Source organism: Petromyzon marinus, chromosome 1, assembly GCF_048934315.1.
Source record: "Petromyzon marinus isolate PM22_M1 ecotype Great Lakes invasive population chromosome 1, UKy_Petmar_22M1.pri1.0, whole genome shotgun sequence".
Lineage (NCBI taxonomy): Eukaryota > Metazoa > Chordata > Hyperoartia > Petromyzontiformes > Petromyzontidae > Petromyzon > Petromyzon marinus.
Genome location: NC_133667.1, coordinates 24,616,207 through 24,633,233, shown reverse-complemented (window position 1 = coordinate 24,633,233; position 17,027 = coordinate 24,616,207). Strand labels below are relative to the sequence as shown.

Sequence of the window (17,027 nt, the reverse complement as noted above, 5' to 3'; positions counted from 1 at the left end):
CCAACAACGTGGTCATTGCACGCAGAATCGATTCATTGTAAACATCGCTTGTGCACGCCGATTAAAGCCGGGATTAATCGAAATTTCGATTTACGTTGTGGTCTCCGATTCGTTTTAACCTCGTGCTGAACTTGAACTTGTGAATCGATTCCTAAACCTCTGTCGTCCTTTGGTGATTCGATTAAGACACGACAACTACGCTATAGAATCACGCTCATTAATCTGCGATCGATAAAATGGGCTGCATCTGACCGAAAACCTAGCATCTAATCGCCGCGATGAACGTTGCCTCTCAGCATTGACAATAATTTCCACGAATACATTGTTTGCAGCCGTATCGATTAGATGATCGGAAAGCTTCCGGGAAAATCGATTCCTCGATTCATGGCGGCCTCGTCTCTGTGCTGGGCGCCCGGTCGCCTGTGCCGCGTGAGGCTTCGGCCGCCGCCGTCGCCCCTCGCCCTGGGAGTCCCGTGCGGGGCCGTGCGCAGCTTCTTCCTCCCACCACCCACGAACGGCAACAACAACAACAACCAGCCCCATGAGTCCGCTTCGTCGATAGAGGGGAACCCCTTCTACGGGAAGTACGCCGCCAGGATTGAGGCGCTGCGGAGGTGAGGAGCGATGCAGCCGGCTGGGCTGCTCAGGTGAAGCGGGAGGCTTTCACCAAATGGCCAGGCCTCACTTTAGTTTACTCTTTAATGTGAAAGGAGAAAATAAACCCTCATAATTCCTCAATAGCATTACCCTAAAATAACATATATGTGTGTGTATGTTAGGACCATTACTGGATTCTCAGGACAAGACGCTTTCTCCCCTTGTATTTTAAAGCAAAAGTTGGGGGGTACGTCATGCGGTATTTCCAATTATAATGTTACACTAATTATCTTGTCAACAATGACATGTCTTTATACCCCATCGTTAACTCATTCGTATACCTTATAATGCCAATTATATCCATAATTTTAGTCATTTAATCAATAAAAATAATCTCAATAACGTCAATACTAATCACAACCTCGGACATAATTGCAGTCATAATCTCATTGACAATTAACGCAATAATACTGATAATATTAATATTCTTAGCTCTTTCGGTAAAGTCACGTTGAAGGGAAAACAATAAAATAATAAAATATATAACAATAACGTGACTTTACGAAAGAGCTAAGAATATGAATTACTGCAGTCACGAAAGCTTTAAATCAAAATTTAATACTGATAATACTTAAATTATTAACGATTCTTCATCCATAACACTATGTAACACGATTTTTGCCACTGGGTAGTGTTATTTTTTAATTGCTCATGCCTAAAGAGTATAGAAAATGTTACTATTATTCCCCATAAACTTTGCTTTTGTGACCAGGACTTTATGCGAAGGAATGACACAAATGCACACAACGTTTTCTCATTGAAAATAGGTACCGTACATTTCAATATATCACTGTCCTGGTCACAAAAGCAAAGTTTGTGGGTAATAATAGCCATTTTCTGTACTTTTGAGGCATAAGCAATTAGGAAATAACACTACCCAGGAACACATTTTTTTGTTACACAGTGGTATAATATTTCCACTGTTGAAGGCCTGCCCACCTTGTGACCTTTACCTGAGCTACTCTCATCGCTCTGTATGCATGTTGAACTTCTTTCCCACCGTACTTAGCCAACCATGCAAATCGGAGGTGCTCTGTCTCCTAGATAGTGTTTCCTCTGGTGTGTTCTCTCTTGTAGCTGCCATTACATCACCAATCTCCTCAATTGCCTTTCGTTCCTTCCGGTGATGTCCGATATTTGGGTCTCTGTGATCTTAGTGAACAATGTAATTATTTACATGTGATAAGAGGCCAATGGGTTTGTAATTTTTAAAAGCAGTTTTTGTCTTCCTCTGAATAGAAGAATGTTGCAGGCAAAATTCTCCAACTGACAATTTCTGTGTAAATCGATCTACAAATTTTATCAGAATCAGAATATTTGTTTATACTCGAGGAATGCGATGAGCTATCCATCTTTTTTTCACAGATGTCCAGGAGTATCTAACAGCCTGTCCCACGCATTTGTTTATTCTAGTCAGGGAGATTTCCCTTTGTTCATGTTGCTAAAAGAAGTGGTTAATTTTTCAAGGATGACATAAGCAATATCCTCCTGCTTATCTATTATGGCCATTATGAACCTCTTAATAGAGTGACAGAAACCCAGACCCAGGGCTCAATCAAACTAAGGTACTCAGCCATCGGTGTTGGCTCGGTGTCTGTGACCCCAGCCATTATGAATCCCCTAAATCGGTGGCGTGTGGTTTTTAGAAATCGCCCGGATGATTTCAATGCTCGACTACAGAGGCTGGAGCAGATGCGGGAGGCCAAACAAGAGGAGCCAAAACAAGAGGGGACAACACAGAGGGGAGAGAAGGTGTGTGTCGAAAAGTGCATGTGCGTCCACGTGTATCTCTTAATGTTCGTGTGCATATAATGTGTGTGTTGTGGGGAGTGGTAGTGTAGCGGTGAGCACTCCGAACGCAGCGCCCCGAGTTAATCCCGCTCACGGTCAATACCAGTGACGATTATCTGAACTGGTCCTAGGCCTCCCGTAGGTCGACTCAGCCTTAAATAAGTAGCTGGTGCGGTGTGTAAACATCGCCACTAGGAAGACAAAAGGGGCCGGGCGTGGTGCTGGCCACCCACCCCCTCGTGTGCCGTTGCCGGTCTTCATTGATTGCTCGCTAACAGCAATTGCCCCAACAGTCTGTTCAGACTATTCGGGGGATCTTTGTCTTGTATATATTTGGGGAGCAATAGTGTAGTGGTTAGCGCACTACGCAATTAAACTGGCGACCCAGGTTCGATGTCTGCTCACAGCCAACATTTGTGACGAATATCCAAACTGGTTCTGGGCCTCTCATGAGTGGACTCGGCCTGAAATGAGTAATTGCTGCAGTGTGTAAATATCTGCACTAGGGAGACAAAGGCAGCCGTGTGTGGTTCTGGCCACCCACATCTTCATGTGCTGTGTTGGCCTTCATATGTGCTCGCTAATAGAACTTGCACCAACAGTCTGTGTAGGCTATTCGGAGGATCTTTGTCTTCGTGCATATATATTTTATTGTATGTCCATATTTATTTATTAGTGTGTACTTATGTCTTTGTCTATCCGCGGGTCTGCATGTGTACATGTCTCAAACCCCTGTCACATGATATTCCAGATAACATTGTAAAACTACTGCAAGTATAACTCAAACATGAATCTGAAACTTGTATGTATGCTGGAATAATCTGATGAGCTATCAAGTTCTTTTTCACAGATTTCTGGTAGGGGTGGGTCAGAAAGTTACAAACAATACAAAAACATGATAGTAGTGCAAAGTATAGGAAAAGTAAACAAGTCACTTCAATAAAAACAGATATAATGTACAGTATAAAGTACAAATTGCATAAGTATTTGTGTAAACAACGACTCAAATGTCAAATCGTCATCTGTTATTCATCAACTGTGGTTTCATTGCTATCAGTGACATACGTATGTGCATGCCCCAATAGTTAACATACGCAATATAGCAGGTCTGTGCCTTTTCGTGTGTCTATCTCTCAGATAAGTATCTGTAGTTGGGTCACTGTCTTTCTATTAATATACAGTATCTGTGTGTCTCCTTATATTTTTTACATTCTCCATATCCCTGCGTTTGCCTTTGTCTCTGTATCAATCTGTAGGTATTTGTGTTTATCTCTTCGTCAGTTCGATATGTTATTATTGCTGTACTATTTTGTGTTGTTGTCTCTCTGTATCCATTTCCGTTCAATAGGAGGCGCCATCTCACTCTTAATCTTCAGAACAGTGTGTGTGTGTATTGTGTATGTATGAGGCATGATGGGGAGGGGTTGCCCAGTGGTTAGGGCATACACTACGAACCCAGAAACCTGACTTCGATTTCTGGCCATAGTTCCAACCAATGGTGATTATCATAACTGGTCCTGGGCCTGCCCTAGGTCAATTGAGCCTTAAAATGAGTACCTGCCAGGCTTTGTAAACAACAGCAATGGGGAGACAAAGCCAGCTGTGCTTCTTTAAATTAATACATAAGCAAAAAAGTAGCTTATCTCGCCATTCAGAAATAAAATAACATTCACATTCATCAGCCTTCTGAACCAACATTTTACAGCTGTATTTTTGTATCATTTTGGAGTTATTTGAGTCTCCTCAGAAGAGTGGCTGCACATGCATTATCTGTACGTGTATCTTTCAGTGTGTATATACTCTTATTATACCGTATGTATTATGTGCGAATATTATACGAGTGCACATATAACCATGTCAATTGGGTGGAGTGGTGGTTTAGTGGTTAGTGCACTGCATTGCAAACCAAACAACCCGAGTTGGACTCCTGGCCACAGCTAATGATCATTGGCGTTTTAGGTAGACTCGGCCTAATCGATGTGACTCCGCTTTAAATGCGTACCTGGTGCGATGTGTATCCACCAGCAATGGGGAGACAAAGGCGGCCAAGCGAGGCAATTTCCATAACGTCCCGTCGCATGCCATTTTTATTTGAATAGGTGTTCGCTTGCAGCATCTGCCCCGACAGTCTGCATGGCTAAACGGGGGATCTTTGTGTAAGTGTGTGTAAGTGTGCTTTACTGCGTTCATTAACCCCATGCTCACCCCCCTGCGCTGTCATTTCTCAGTCGAATGAATTGAGCGGAGAGAGCAAAGCGCACAGCGGAAAGGTGAGAGACAGGAGAGAGAGTGTGTGCGTGTGTGATAGAGATTTGAGACCGAGTTTGTGAGAGCGATTGTAGAGTGTGAATGTGAGTGTGTGTGCAAATATAACATATCGCTAAGGAGTGTGTGTGAGGGATTTTATCGTTATCAGCTGTTATATCCACTGCTAGATGAAATCCTGGGCAGTCTCACAATGCAATAATCCATCTCCTGCACATGAGCCGTTTTCATTGCTCCATCTCTGGTGGTCATCCTCTCTAATCTGTTCCCACATTTAGCTCTGAACAGAGTTGTAGATAAAGATTAGCTATTAGACTGCACCTCCCATTATCATGGTTGGCTACGTATGGTGCGAAAGAAGTTCAACATACATAGACAGAGGGAGTGAGGAAGAGAGGGAAGAGGTTGGTAGAAAAAGGATAACCTGTAGGCATGTTACGATCTACTAAGTAATATGAATTTGTAAAATGAATGGTAGTATGTCTTAGTATGTATTATCCATGCAAATCAGATTCAAATAATTATTTTAAGCTAATGGAACGAATGATACAGTCCACACAAGACTTGCAGTACAGGTTAAACAGAACAAATAAGACAGTACAAATGAGACAGAATGACAGTATAAACAAAACGGTACAAATGAGTAGTTATGCATAAGGCAAAAAAAGGTACAAATAAGATGGTCAAACAAGACTGACAGCAAAAACAAGACTGGCAGTACGGATGAGACAGAGTAAGTAAATGCAACGGTATGAGCAAGACTATGAGACGGATCAAACGGTTTTCCAGAATATAACAGCCACTTGCTAGAGCCGACCATGTAAGAACCTTTCCAAACCTTACTGGCGAGGAGAGAATGCCATTCCTCAGAAGCTTGACCGGTACCGCCAGAACCTCTTAACTATCTGCTATCTATTTTTATTTTACCTGGTAAGGGCCACTGAGCTATGTAGCTCTTTTTCAGAAGCGACCTGGCCACAAATAATAGCTCAACCAAGTAGCTTATCACGTGGAAATTTATAGCAGTAACGTACTCTAAATGCATGTTTCTAAATGTGGAGGGAAAAACCGGACGGCCCGGAGAAAAATCCACATGACCACCGGGAGAATATGCAAACTCCAAATATAAAGGCATCAGGGTCGCGATCGAACCCACAACCTGTATACAATCGGAGTTAGTTAACATCTCGCCCTTGTGAGGGGGTGCGCAGTCACCTGTTTAGGTCAGGATAACATTGAACGACGTGGAGTGAATCTTATTCTGAATAAAAGAATGAAGTGAAGCTTTGGGTGCCATGCTGTTGTGAGTTAGCCTCCCCATCAACGGTAGGTGAGGTATGGTGGTGGTGATCTCTGCCCTCATTGAAAATGAACATCTGTAGAGGGACACAGGCAAAGCTGATGAGTCAGATGCCTTCTGTGACCTCCTTTCCCAGACGGTGGTTAAAGTGGTCCCTCGGGAGAGAGATATTTTTATCAGGTGACAGTAATGGCCGAGCGGGTCCTGACGCTGGTACTTGCGTGGAAGCGATTGGAAGGCATGGGCCAGATCAGCTCAATAGCAATGTAAGGAGGCAGCTGGATGTCTGAAGAGTCCGTGGGTTTGTTATCACCTACACGCGCTTCCATCACTGGCGCTTCCACGCAATATCATGCGTGCATACCAGGTTCAAGCAGCAACATGTGCTGCATTGTTTAGTGGTGGAATGGTGAATGCGAGCCCATGTCTTTGATACCGTAACCTATCTTGGAGCCGATCTGTCACTTGATCATTGAATTGTGTCATTTGTAAAATGCATTTTTTCTTTCACTGTGTGTGTGGACCCTATTAAAACCTGCATCAACCTGTTAGCAGTAAGCTGGTAGAGGCTGCAACCAAAAATTCAGTGACCCGCTTGTAGCTTTTGTCGGCGGATTCCACCCTTCTCCCAACGCCCAAGGAAATTGAGCGAGGCTCTGGACTGTAGCTGACGGTAATAAACTTCATGCAGTGCCTATGGTTGCACTGGGTAACCCAGTCTGGGTCTGACATTGGCTAGTGGATAAGGTGTTCCAACCAGCTGAAATAAAGAGGCGGGGCCATTCTTACCATCTACAATGCCCCATGCCCAAAAATGAGGAGGCCTACTCTAACCTTCATTCGGAGGTCTAAAGCCATGTGTATATATCCGTATATAGCAGGTTTGTATATGCGCCTGTGTATTTATGTATGTATGTGGATGTTTATTTACATGTGTACATTTGTGTATGTCTTTGCTGAATCAGGGTCTGGACTCCATCATAAAAATCGAACTCATTCAAGATAAAACGCCTCATGAAATTGAGGAGGTAAGAGCATAGCCCTCAACCCCTACCACAAGTCCACCTTTACCTCAACCACTAACACAGCCCCACCTCTACACCTACCACTAATACAGCCATGCCTCTACTCCTAACATATATATACATGCACACTTTTGCGCACACCTATATTACACACACACACGATTGTGCTTCCTTCACCAACCCGCAATGACTGGCACAGTGAAGTGTGGTCGGACAACCCGAGTGGATGTGTAAGCCTGGGTCCCCACCTGCCGCCCGTGGTCCCAGGGCGAGTGGTAAACATTTACGCGCTTGCGTCCATGGTTACAGAATTGCAGGATCATTGCAGGTGAATTGTACTCGGCAATGAACTTGAGCTCTTTCACACAACGCTACAACCTGCTGTGTATGTCCGAATAGAAACCGTGAAAGCCTGAATGGCACTTAAATTAAATGTTCTTCCAACCAGGTTCTTGGTCCTATGTTATAATTGTATTATTGCAGAATTGTTACATAAACATTGGCACTGGGTTTAGGTGCTGGACACTCCACCCCCTCGAGTGCCATACCGGACTTGCTCAGCGCCCACCAATAAAAATTGCCCCAACAGTCGATGTCGGCCGCATGGGGGATCTTTGTCTTTGCGTGCAGATCTGGACTCTCTACTTCAGCAACAAAAATGTCATCTCCGCTGTGATCCCGGTGAGTCAACTCACGTCAGTGTGAGTATGCAAGAGTATGCAAGTGACCGTGTGTGTGACTGTGTATATATATATATGAGTACCTCGTGCGATGTGTAAACATCGCCAATAGGGAGACAAAGGCAGCCGGGCGTGGTGTTGGCCACCCACCCCCTCGTGTGCCGTGCCGGCCTTTATAGGTGCTCGTTAACAGCACCTGCCCCTACAGTCTGTTAAGGCTATATGGGGGATCTTTTTCTTTATGTGGTAACCCCTCCACCTTCAATTAATTACCACAAAACCATGTCTAAAATATGTAATTAAGCTTGTGCCGGAGGCCCCGGGGGAACAAACGTCTATGATGTCTACTGGCCAAACCCCATTTGGCGGAGCCAGGAGAGTGAATCCTTACTCTCGGGGCTCCTCCAGAAACAACAAAAAGAACCACTGCTGGTGGCCACGTGGAATGTTCGAACGCTCACTGCGGAGGAGAGGCTGCCACTCCTCTGTTGGGAGATGGAGCGGTACCACCTGGATCTCTGTGGTATTCAGGAGGTCCGGTGGACCGGCTCTGGCTCCTGCCACCATGGGGGGTGGACAGTCCTCTACTCGAGGAAGGAGACTGCCAAATAACAAGAAGTGGCTCTTCTTCTGAACAAAAGAATGAAGGGGGCATGAGAGCGTGGCAGTGAGGTGTGGGAAGTGCTAAGCCCCAGGCTACTTGGTGGCTCGCCTTCCCATCAACCAGAGGCGAGGAGTGGTGGTTGTGGTTACTTATACCCCACTGAAGACGAACATCTGTGGAGGGATGCAGGCAAGGTTATGAGTCAGATGCCTTATCTGACCTGTCACAGGTGCTAGCTAAAGTGGCCCCTCAGGATTGGGCGACTTCAATGCCTGAGTTGGTCATGATACTGGCACCTGGTCTGGAGTTATTGGAAGGCATGGGCCAGATCAGCTGAATAACAATGGTAGGAGGCTGCTAGATTTTTTGTGTAGCCCATGGGCTTGTAATTACCAACACGCTGTTTCGGCATCGGCGCATCCACACAACATCATGGATGCATGCCGGGTCCAAGCAAGAACATCTGCTGGACTACATAGTGACGGAACAGTGGATGCGGGCCCATGCCCTTGACACCAGGACATACCGTGGAGCTGATCTGCCCACTGACCATCGACTTGTCATCTGTAAGTGCCATGGTCTCAACTAGCTGATGAAAGTTGCAAGCGAGAATTTCATCATCGCTTGAGGCTGGGGTTGGCATTGTCCCCCACTCCTCCAGATGTCGAGGGAAAATGGGCGAGGTTTAGGACTGGTGGTCATGCAGCTGCAATGGCTACTTTGACCTCCCTAGAGACCCTGGCTGACAGAGGAGGTGTTCTGGCTGGCTGAAAAAAAGCAACAGGCCCACTCTCATCGGCTACAGCATCCCACGTCAGAGAATGAGGAGGCTTACTGCAGCCTTCGCTCGGAGGTTTGGAGAGCCGTGAGGCGCTACAAGGATGGGTGGTGGTCGCGGGTTGCTGAGGAGATGGAATCTGCCTCAATTGCCCGCGATCATAAATCGCTATTTAACTCCATCAAAAAAGTAACCTGCAGCACTACACCTATTACCATCATTAGGGGAAAGAACGGTGATCCAATCTCTGACCCCCAGGAACAGGTTTGCAGATTTGCTGAGCATTTCTGTGAGGTCCAGGTGGAGGGGAAACTCCTCAGCCTGGAAAACATCGTGGAACAGAGAGGGGTTGATCCTGCTGAGGCTGCGGTGCCACAAATATTGGAGGAGGAAGTCACCCCCTGTGAGTGGCTAGCTGAGGTGCCATCCATTGAGGAAGTACTGAAGGCGATCCAGAGTCTTGAGACCAGGAAAGGCATTGGGCAGAGATGATCTCCCAAGTGAAATGCTGAGGGAGGGTGGCGTTTGTGCACAGACTGCCCTACATGACATCATAACAATAGTCTGGATCACTCGACGGGTTCCGCAGGATTGCAAGGATGCCCTGGTGGTCCCCATCTTTAAGAAGGGGGACCGCACAGACTGTAACAACTACAGGGGCATCTCACTCCTCAGTGTGCAGGGAATGCTCCTGGCAAGGATTATTCAACATCGCCTTGCCAGGCACGCTGAGGAGAGGCTTGCGGAGCCCCAATGCAGTTTCAGGAAAGGACGGTCCTTCACAGATGCCATATTTTCTGTCCGTCTGCTACAGCAGAGTTGTAGGGAATTCCAATAAAACCTACATCTCTGCTTTATTGACTTGGTCAAGGCCTATGATACCATCAGTAGGCCTGGGCTCTGGGTTGTTCTTCATGCTTTCGGAGTCCCTGACCCTCTGCTCACGATCATTAAGGATCTTCATGATGGTGCACGGCCCCGGGTAAAACTACGTGGCCGGGAGTTGGAGCCATTCCCTGTTCACCTTGGAGTGTGACAGGGATGTCCTCTGGCTCCCACAGCCTTCAGTAGCTGTCCCAGAGGAGTTTCCAACTGGTGCAGATACAATGGGAGGCTGATCGATGCCCGGGTGCGGTCAAGGGATGGCTCCCTATTGGTCAACCACGTCATGTATGCCGACGACCTGGTAATTGTGGCTCACTCAGAGGAGGAGTTGGAGGCACTGTTGCTGAAACTGGAGTGTGCCACTAAGAGGTGGGGCCTTACCATCAGCCCCACCAAAACGAAGCACCTGCCTGGGTATTTTTTACCATCGGGCACTCCACCCCCACAACTCCCAATCGGTGATGGGGCAGTTGTGGAGAGAGTGGAGAGTTTCCCATACCTGGGCAGCGTGCTCATGACCAGCTCCGGTTTAACAGCAGAGGTCTCACTCCGAATCAGTTGAGCGGCATTATCTTTTCATCGGTTGCGTAACGCTGTGTGGATGCTACCAGGTCTGGTCTGTCGCTCCGCACGAAGCTTCGGGTCTTCTCGGCCACAGTCATTCCCTCCCTTCTCTACGCTTGCGAAATGTGGACCCCCCTAATGGAACATCTCCTCCAGTTAGAAACATTTAGGCTGGCCTGCCTTCGATCGATCCTGGGTTTAACCAGGCTGGATTGTGTGAGGAGCTCACAAATCCTCGAAAGATCTGGACAAAGTCCCATCGGTGAGCTCCTCCGGCAGGCAAGGCTGCATTGGCTGGGCCATGTAGCCCGCATGCCCAATCACCCTATGCCCAAACAGCTTTTGTTCGGCCAGATCGAGGGGGCTAAACGGGCGCGGCACAGGCTAGAGAAGAGATGGAGTGATATGGTACAAGAGGGTGTGGAGCTGAGTGGACTTGCCGATGACTGGTACCAGCGGTGTCAAGATCGGCCTCTGTGGAGGAGGCTCGTGAAGGACGCTACTGGGCAGTTGGAAGCAGTCGCCCTCCAACAACAACGGAGGGCGGAGGAGTGACGCTCACAACAACGAGTGGAGCGCCGGGTGGCTAAAGCACAGCAAGTTGGCACAGTAGGGGTCACAGGTGGTGCATCAGCCAGTCATCTCGGTCATCTCAGTCAGTCGACCCGTGGCACCTGGGTCTGTCGCGTGACCTCCTGCCAGCAGGCGTTCGACACCTCACGTGGCCTCAAGATGCACATAGCCTGGCACAAGCGTCGTGGTGACGTCACCGCCACTTAGTGGCGAGTGGCGGTTGTTGTTGTATAGGGGAGCAGTAGTGTTGTGGTTAATGTGCTCCGCTACGAACCCAGTGACCCGAGTTCGATTCCTGCTCCCGACCAATAACGGTGGCAAATATGTTAACCGTTCCTGGGCCTCCCCTAGGTCGACTCGGCCTCAAATGAGTATCTGGTGGAGTGTGTAAACATCACCACGGGGGATACAAAGGTGGCCCGGCGTGGTGTCGGCCACCCACCCCCTTGTGTGTCGTGCTCGCCTTTATAGGTGCTCGCTAACAGCACTTTCCTCGACAGTCTGGTAAAGCTATACGGGGGATCTTTGTCTTTATTTTGTATGTCTTTGTATGTGTGTATGAGCATTCGTGTGTACAATAAATACGTCTATTTGTGAGTGTACGTTTGTGTGTATTTGAATGTCTGTGTACATATGTGACAGTGGAATATGTGCGCGCTAACAGCAATTGCCCCAGTGGGCTATACCTGTACGGGGCATCGTTGTCACTGTGTGCAGAAAAGGGCAGCAAGTGTCCTTGTAGAGACAAACAGCTGTGTATCTGTGTGTCTTGTCTCCAGGGGGACACATACGACCTCATGTCCTCACGCGGGAAGGAGTGTCCCACGGTGAGTTTGTGTCTCCGTGTCTGTCCACATGGCTGTCTGTCTTTGCATTGTTATGTCTGCCTCCATGTGTCTTGTGTCTTTATGTGTATCTGTGTGTCTTTGTTTTTGTCTCCATGTTTCATATTATGTCTCCGTGTTGTTGTATGTCTGTTGTGTGTTTTTTCTGCATCTGTGTCCCTGTGTATCTCTCTATTTGTGTGCATGTGTGTCTCTGTGTTTGTGTGTGTCTTTGTTCATATCGCTTTCTGTGCACAAGTGTCTGTTACTTGTGTCTTTGTAATTGTGTGTTTCTCTGTATCTCTGTGTTAATGTGTTGGTCTGCATCTCCCTCTATGTCTTTGTATATCCCTGACACTGTTTATTCTTGTCTCCCTACGTTTTTCAATGTCTCACTTTAATTGTTCTCGGTTTCCCTCCATGTCTCCTCTTGTGTCTCTGCGTCTAATGTATCTCCGTATGGTCATACAGTTACTACGTCCTTTCTCACTGTGCGTTTTTCTTCGCCTCCTTCATTTGTATCTCCCCATATCTCCCGATGTGCACATGCTTGTCTTCCTCAGTGTCCCCGTTTGTCCCTGTGCCTTCCTATATCTCGCTCCACGTCTTCTCACCGTCCACTTTTGTGTCCCCTTGTGTGTCCCCGCGTGTAGTTTGTCTACGCTGTCCCCCGTGAACATGGACACGAAATGTTCATGGGGCAGTGGGCGAGCAGCTCTATCCACTTCACCTCCCTCATTAACTTCCAGGTGACGAGGCACAGCGTCATCATCACCATCATCATCACCATCATCACCACCACCACAGTCATCACCACCACAATCATCACCACGACAATCATCATCACCACCACTATCATCATCACCACCATAACCCACAATCATCATCACCTTCACAATTATTATCACAATAATCACTTCCACAATCATCACCACGACATTTATCATCATCATCATCATACCCACCGCCATCATTATCATCACCATTATTGCCACCATAAGTATCATCATGAACATCATTACCACTATCACCACCACCTCCATCACCTTGATAACTGCAATTCAGAACTTGAGAGGTAAGGTTTAGCATAGCATGTACATTAATGAAACTCCAAAACATGACGGGCTGTGTAGTGACAGGCATATGGCAGTACAGCGTATGGATTTCTCAATCCATCTTTGTGGTGCGTTTGAGTGGAATCTCCTCCTTATATGATACATGGTTTTTCTCCTACATGTTAAGCACTTTAAGATGTTTAATGTTTTTGTTTGTTGCTGTTGCACTCGAGTCAAGAGTCGCATGGCTCACAGGGTTATACCTAATTAATGAAACTGAAAACTGAATTGGCCAAGAATCCCAATGTGTAGGACCCTCTTCAAAAAGTCTTCAAACTCAGTCTTAACTTGGAAAAAAGGAAATCTTTGTAAGGCGTGTTCCTACATACTGCATTTCTACTGTACATCCAATATGTTTAGCCACGTGTGAGTAAGTTACTAAGAGAGTGACTGACATGCATTCGGAAGATGTTCTAGAGGTGCTAGAAAGATGATATTTGGTACAAATATAGTGGACTCTATGCTCATAAGTACAATTTTTTTTATTCTAAATGTTTTGATTAGGACTCCCACAATTTGGGGAGAAATTGTTAACTTTTCTTCTTGAACCTGGGCCTAGGAAACTTAGCAGGTGGATGTTTTGAAGGGTGCTGAATCTTAATGTGGCATAATAAAAAAAAAACTTTTAATAGTGCATCGTATACAGCTCGTCGAGATGAGTCGATTGCCGTATCGCCGACCATCAACAGACTAAAAATGACTGCATCACGGAGATTATGCGTGGTACCGCCATAAGGTTCATATACATACACACACATCTTGTTGGTATCTCCATTTTCTGGGTACGTCATTGAAGGCTGTGACGCTGGATCCAGTGGAGGTTTGGGGCGACACGTCCGTGTGCTCGCACGACAGACACGCGAACCGCTGTCGGTGGCGTGTCCGTGTGTGTAGACCCGAGGGGACTTGGCTGAGAGTCAGCTCGTGATCCACCACTACACAGAGCTCCGGGAGAGCAAGGGACTCGTTCTCATGGTGTCGGAGACCTTGGGAGATACACTGGTGAGACCAGCTTGGATTCGAGATCCTGATTCAGGGACCCAGTCTCCTGAAACACAGACTCAATCGACACTTCGATTCTGGGAACTGGTGTCCTAAAACCGAGACTCAATAAAGACTTCGTTTCTGGGATCTTGTCTCCTAAAACCCAGACACAATAGAAACTTCGATCCTGTCACCCGGTCACCTAAAACCGAGACTCAATAGAGGCTGCAATCCTGAGATTCGGTTTCCCGAAACCCAGACTCAATAGAGACTCCTATCCTGAGGCCCGGTCTCAATCATCACTCCAATCCAGTGACAGGCCTGCTCTGTAATTCCTCAAGTCATATGTATTACCCATTTTTAATATAATAATTATGCATCATTCCATGATTGCAATTCACTTCTGTGTAAGCATTTAGTAAAAGGACTGCCAAATGTATTCCAACAACTTTCCTTGCATGCTTTTTTGATATCCACGATTACCGTATCTGGTCCAGGAGCTTTCCCTCTTTTCATTCTGCGAAGGGCAGAGTTGATGTCTTTAACTGAGTCGGTCGGATTCCTGGGCTATGTGCATTTCTATGCTGTATAGATTTGCATAACATCTTTCAATGTAAAAATTATATATTGTGATTTACCATTGCGTTTGTCTCCCTAAGGGTGGCCATTTGTCATTTGCCAAAAAATCATCTTCCTGTTTTGCTGCTTTCATGCCCTTGCTGCTTGCTGTTAGGGTTTTCCTTGTATATGGATTTTGTTCTTCCATCTAGTTTCACTCTTTTTCCCAAACCATTTTTGCAGAGTTTGTGAATTCTGTCTATCATTTGTCTGGCATTTTCATCTCTGTTTCATCTCTATTTTCTGCATCATACCTTTTGTTGTGAAAGGTAGCTTATTCTCCAGTTGCTTATTTTCTTTGCCCCCAACTTTCAGTCCACTATCCATTGTGATGTTCCCCGATTGCTTATGTATATATGATTAAACGCGTGCGTCTTTGTGTGACATCTCTCCACAGTCCACTCTGGAGGCAAAGTGTCTGGCATCACAAGTGCAGATATTCTATGCCGACCCGGGCCCAGAGTCAAAGTTCAGCCTCGTGCGTCGCCTAAATCACAACCCCTCTGACTTCGATCACATGACCCTCCTAGCTGCACTCAGGCAGCAAGGCATCCTGGGTATCGGTGGGCAGATGGGTGGTGCGGTGCCGGCCAGTCACGAGTGAGAGCCAGCAAAGTGCTTTCAGCCAATAATATTAAAGAAGAGGATGGTTTGTGTATGTTAATAACGTGTGTATGTGGGCGGGGTTGTGTCTGTGAGTGCATGTGTGAGGAGAAGTGGTGTAGCGGTTAGCGTATTGCGCTACGAACCCCGTGACCCGAGTTCGATTCCCTCATAACCATCATCTGTGAATAATATCTGAACCAATCCTGGACCTCCCCGAGGTTGACTAAACCTTAAATGAGTACCTGGTGCCACATGTAAACATCAGCACTGGGGAGGCAAAGGCGGTTTGCCATGGTGTTGACCACACCATCTCCTCGTACTCTGTCCCGGCCATAATCGGTGCACGCTAACAGCACTTGCCCCAACCGCCTGTACGGCTACAAGGGGCGTATTTTGTTTATTACAATGGCTCGCACACTGGGCTATGAACCCAGTAATGGGGTTTGATTCCCTGCCGTGGAGGCCATTGGTGGCAAGCGATATCTGCACCTGGACTAGGCAGCCCTGTATGTTGGCTTAGCCCTCAGTGAATATCTGGTATGGTAACGCTTGCAGGTTATGCACCCAAACTCTGTGATCTGCGTGTGGGAGTTTGTACGTGAACAGTTTCTACACATGCGTTTGAATGTATGAAGTTACGTTGTTCAATCTGGAACCAAGACAATATTTAAATAAAGCTGCGTTTGTGTTCAGCAAAGAAATAATTGATACTCTCTGGTTCTTTTGGTAAAGTCATGTAGGTGAAACAATAAATAGAGTTGATATAAGTTGATATAATATATAAAAAGAGTTGATATAATGCTTTAATCGTGTCCCTTATGACTACAAATATTGCTTAACAAGGAAGAGCACAGAGGCTATGTCAGACACTTTGCCAGCACCACGGATGGTCCCAAGGTCAAACAAACTATACATTTTTTTTTTATTTTACCAGGTAAGGCCCACTGAGCTATAGCTCTTTTTCAGAAGTGACCTGGTCACAAATGATATGCCAACAAGGTGGCTTATCACGTGGAAATGTCCACCAGCCAAATAGTCTAAACGCATGGTGATTCTAAATGTGGAGGTAAAACCCCGGAGGACCCGCAGATAAAGCCACACGACCAATATACAGGCGTCGGGATCGAACCCACGACCTGTATACCAGGCGATGTAGTTAACATCTCGTAATCTTGGCGCCCTCGATTTGGGTGTTCACTCTCAGTTCATCATGGCCATTTTAGCAATGCAGACAATCCTGGGATGGAGCCCCGTGTCTGGTTGTCCCCCTCTCTTGAGGTTCATAATGGTCATTGGAGAAGCTGGGTTGGAGCTCAGGGTAATTGGTGCCTCAGTATTTTGATCATTTGTATGTAAGGGCAATACAAGTGAAGGCGTCTGGGAATTGTTATGTTAAGTGGCCATTGGGAATGTCATTTAACCAGAAAAGTAGCATAAATTATACATGTGAAGTGAGTCACTTCGGAGACACTAATAGTAGGAGGCAACACGTTTATTCTACACTCTTAACACTGTTCACACACGGGATAACTATAAACGGGTCAGAGCCGCCGGCACGCTGTCTGACCCACGACGCCGGAGACAAAGACGTACCACGTTGGGTTCCATTCCACCGACAGCCCTTATCCAGCCTCGGGACTTCCCTTTTATGCCCCCTGGCGTGACCTGGCTCAACCCTCGGCCACGCCCCCTTCTGGAACCTACCAGAAGTTTCCGGGCCACCTTCCACGTGTCCTCTGTCTGGCTCCGCCCCTTTCT

General features: G+C 46.6%; 1 protein-coding gene across 2 annotated transcripts; it reads left to right on the top strand.

Moving 5' to 3' along the window:
- Positions 1-356: 356 nt before the first annotated feature.
- On the top strand, positions 357-15,327 carry ATPAF1 (ATP synthase mitochondrial F1 complex assembly factor 1). Of its 2 annotated transcripts, none has more exons than XM_032945999.2 (9): positions 357-614; positions 2,304-2,409; positions 4,677-4,718; positions 6,979-7,041; positions 7,669-7,719; positions 11,902-11,949; positions 12,600-12,695; positions 13,956-14,063; positions 15,061-15,327. In XM_032945999.2, the coding sequence occupies exons 1-9, from the start codon at positions 385-387 to the stop codon at positions 15,265-15,267; spliced, it is 951 nt and encodes a 316-aa protein (XP_032801890.2). In that variant the 5' UTR covers positions 357-384; the 3' UTR covers positions 15,268-15,327. The 2 variants fall into 2 exon arrangements, with proteins under 2 accessions (XP_032801890.2, XP_032801900.2); XM_032946009.2 differs by having other exon boundaries at positions 518-647.
- The last annotated feature ends 1,700 nt before the right edge of the window (positions 15,328-17,027 follow it).

Excerpts from the sequence above, each read along its gene's own strand:
- ATPAF1 (XM_032945999.2), top strand. The coding sequence starts at position 385 with ATGGCGGCCTCGTCTCTGTGCTGGGCGCCCGGTCGCCTGTGCCGCGTG. Across the intron at positions 12,696-13,955 it reads CCTCCCTCATTAACTTCCAG|ACCCGAGGGGACTTGGCTGA; the intron begins GTGACGAGGCAC and ends CCGTGTGTGTAG. Across the intron at positions 14,064-15,060 it reads AGACCTTGGGAGATACACTG|TCCACTCTGGAGGCAAAGTG; the intron begins GTGAGACCAGCT and ends ATCTCTCCACAG.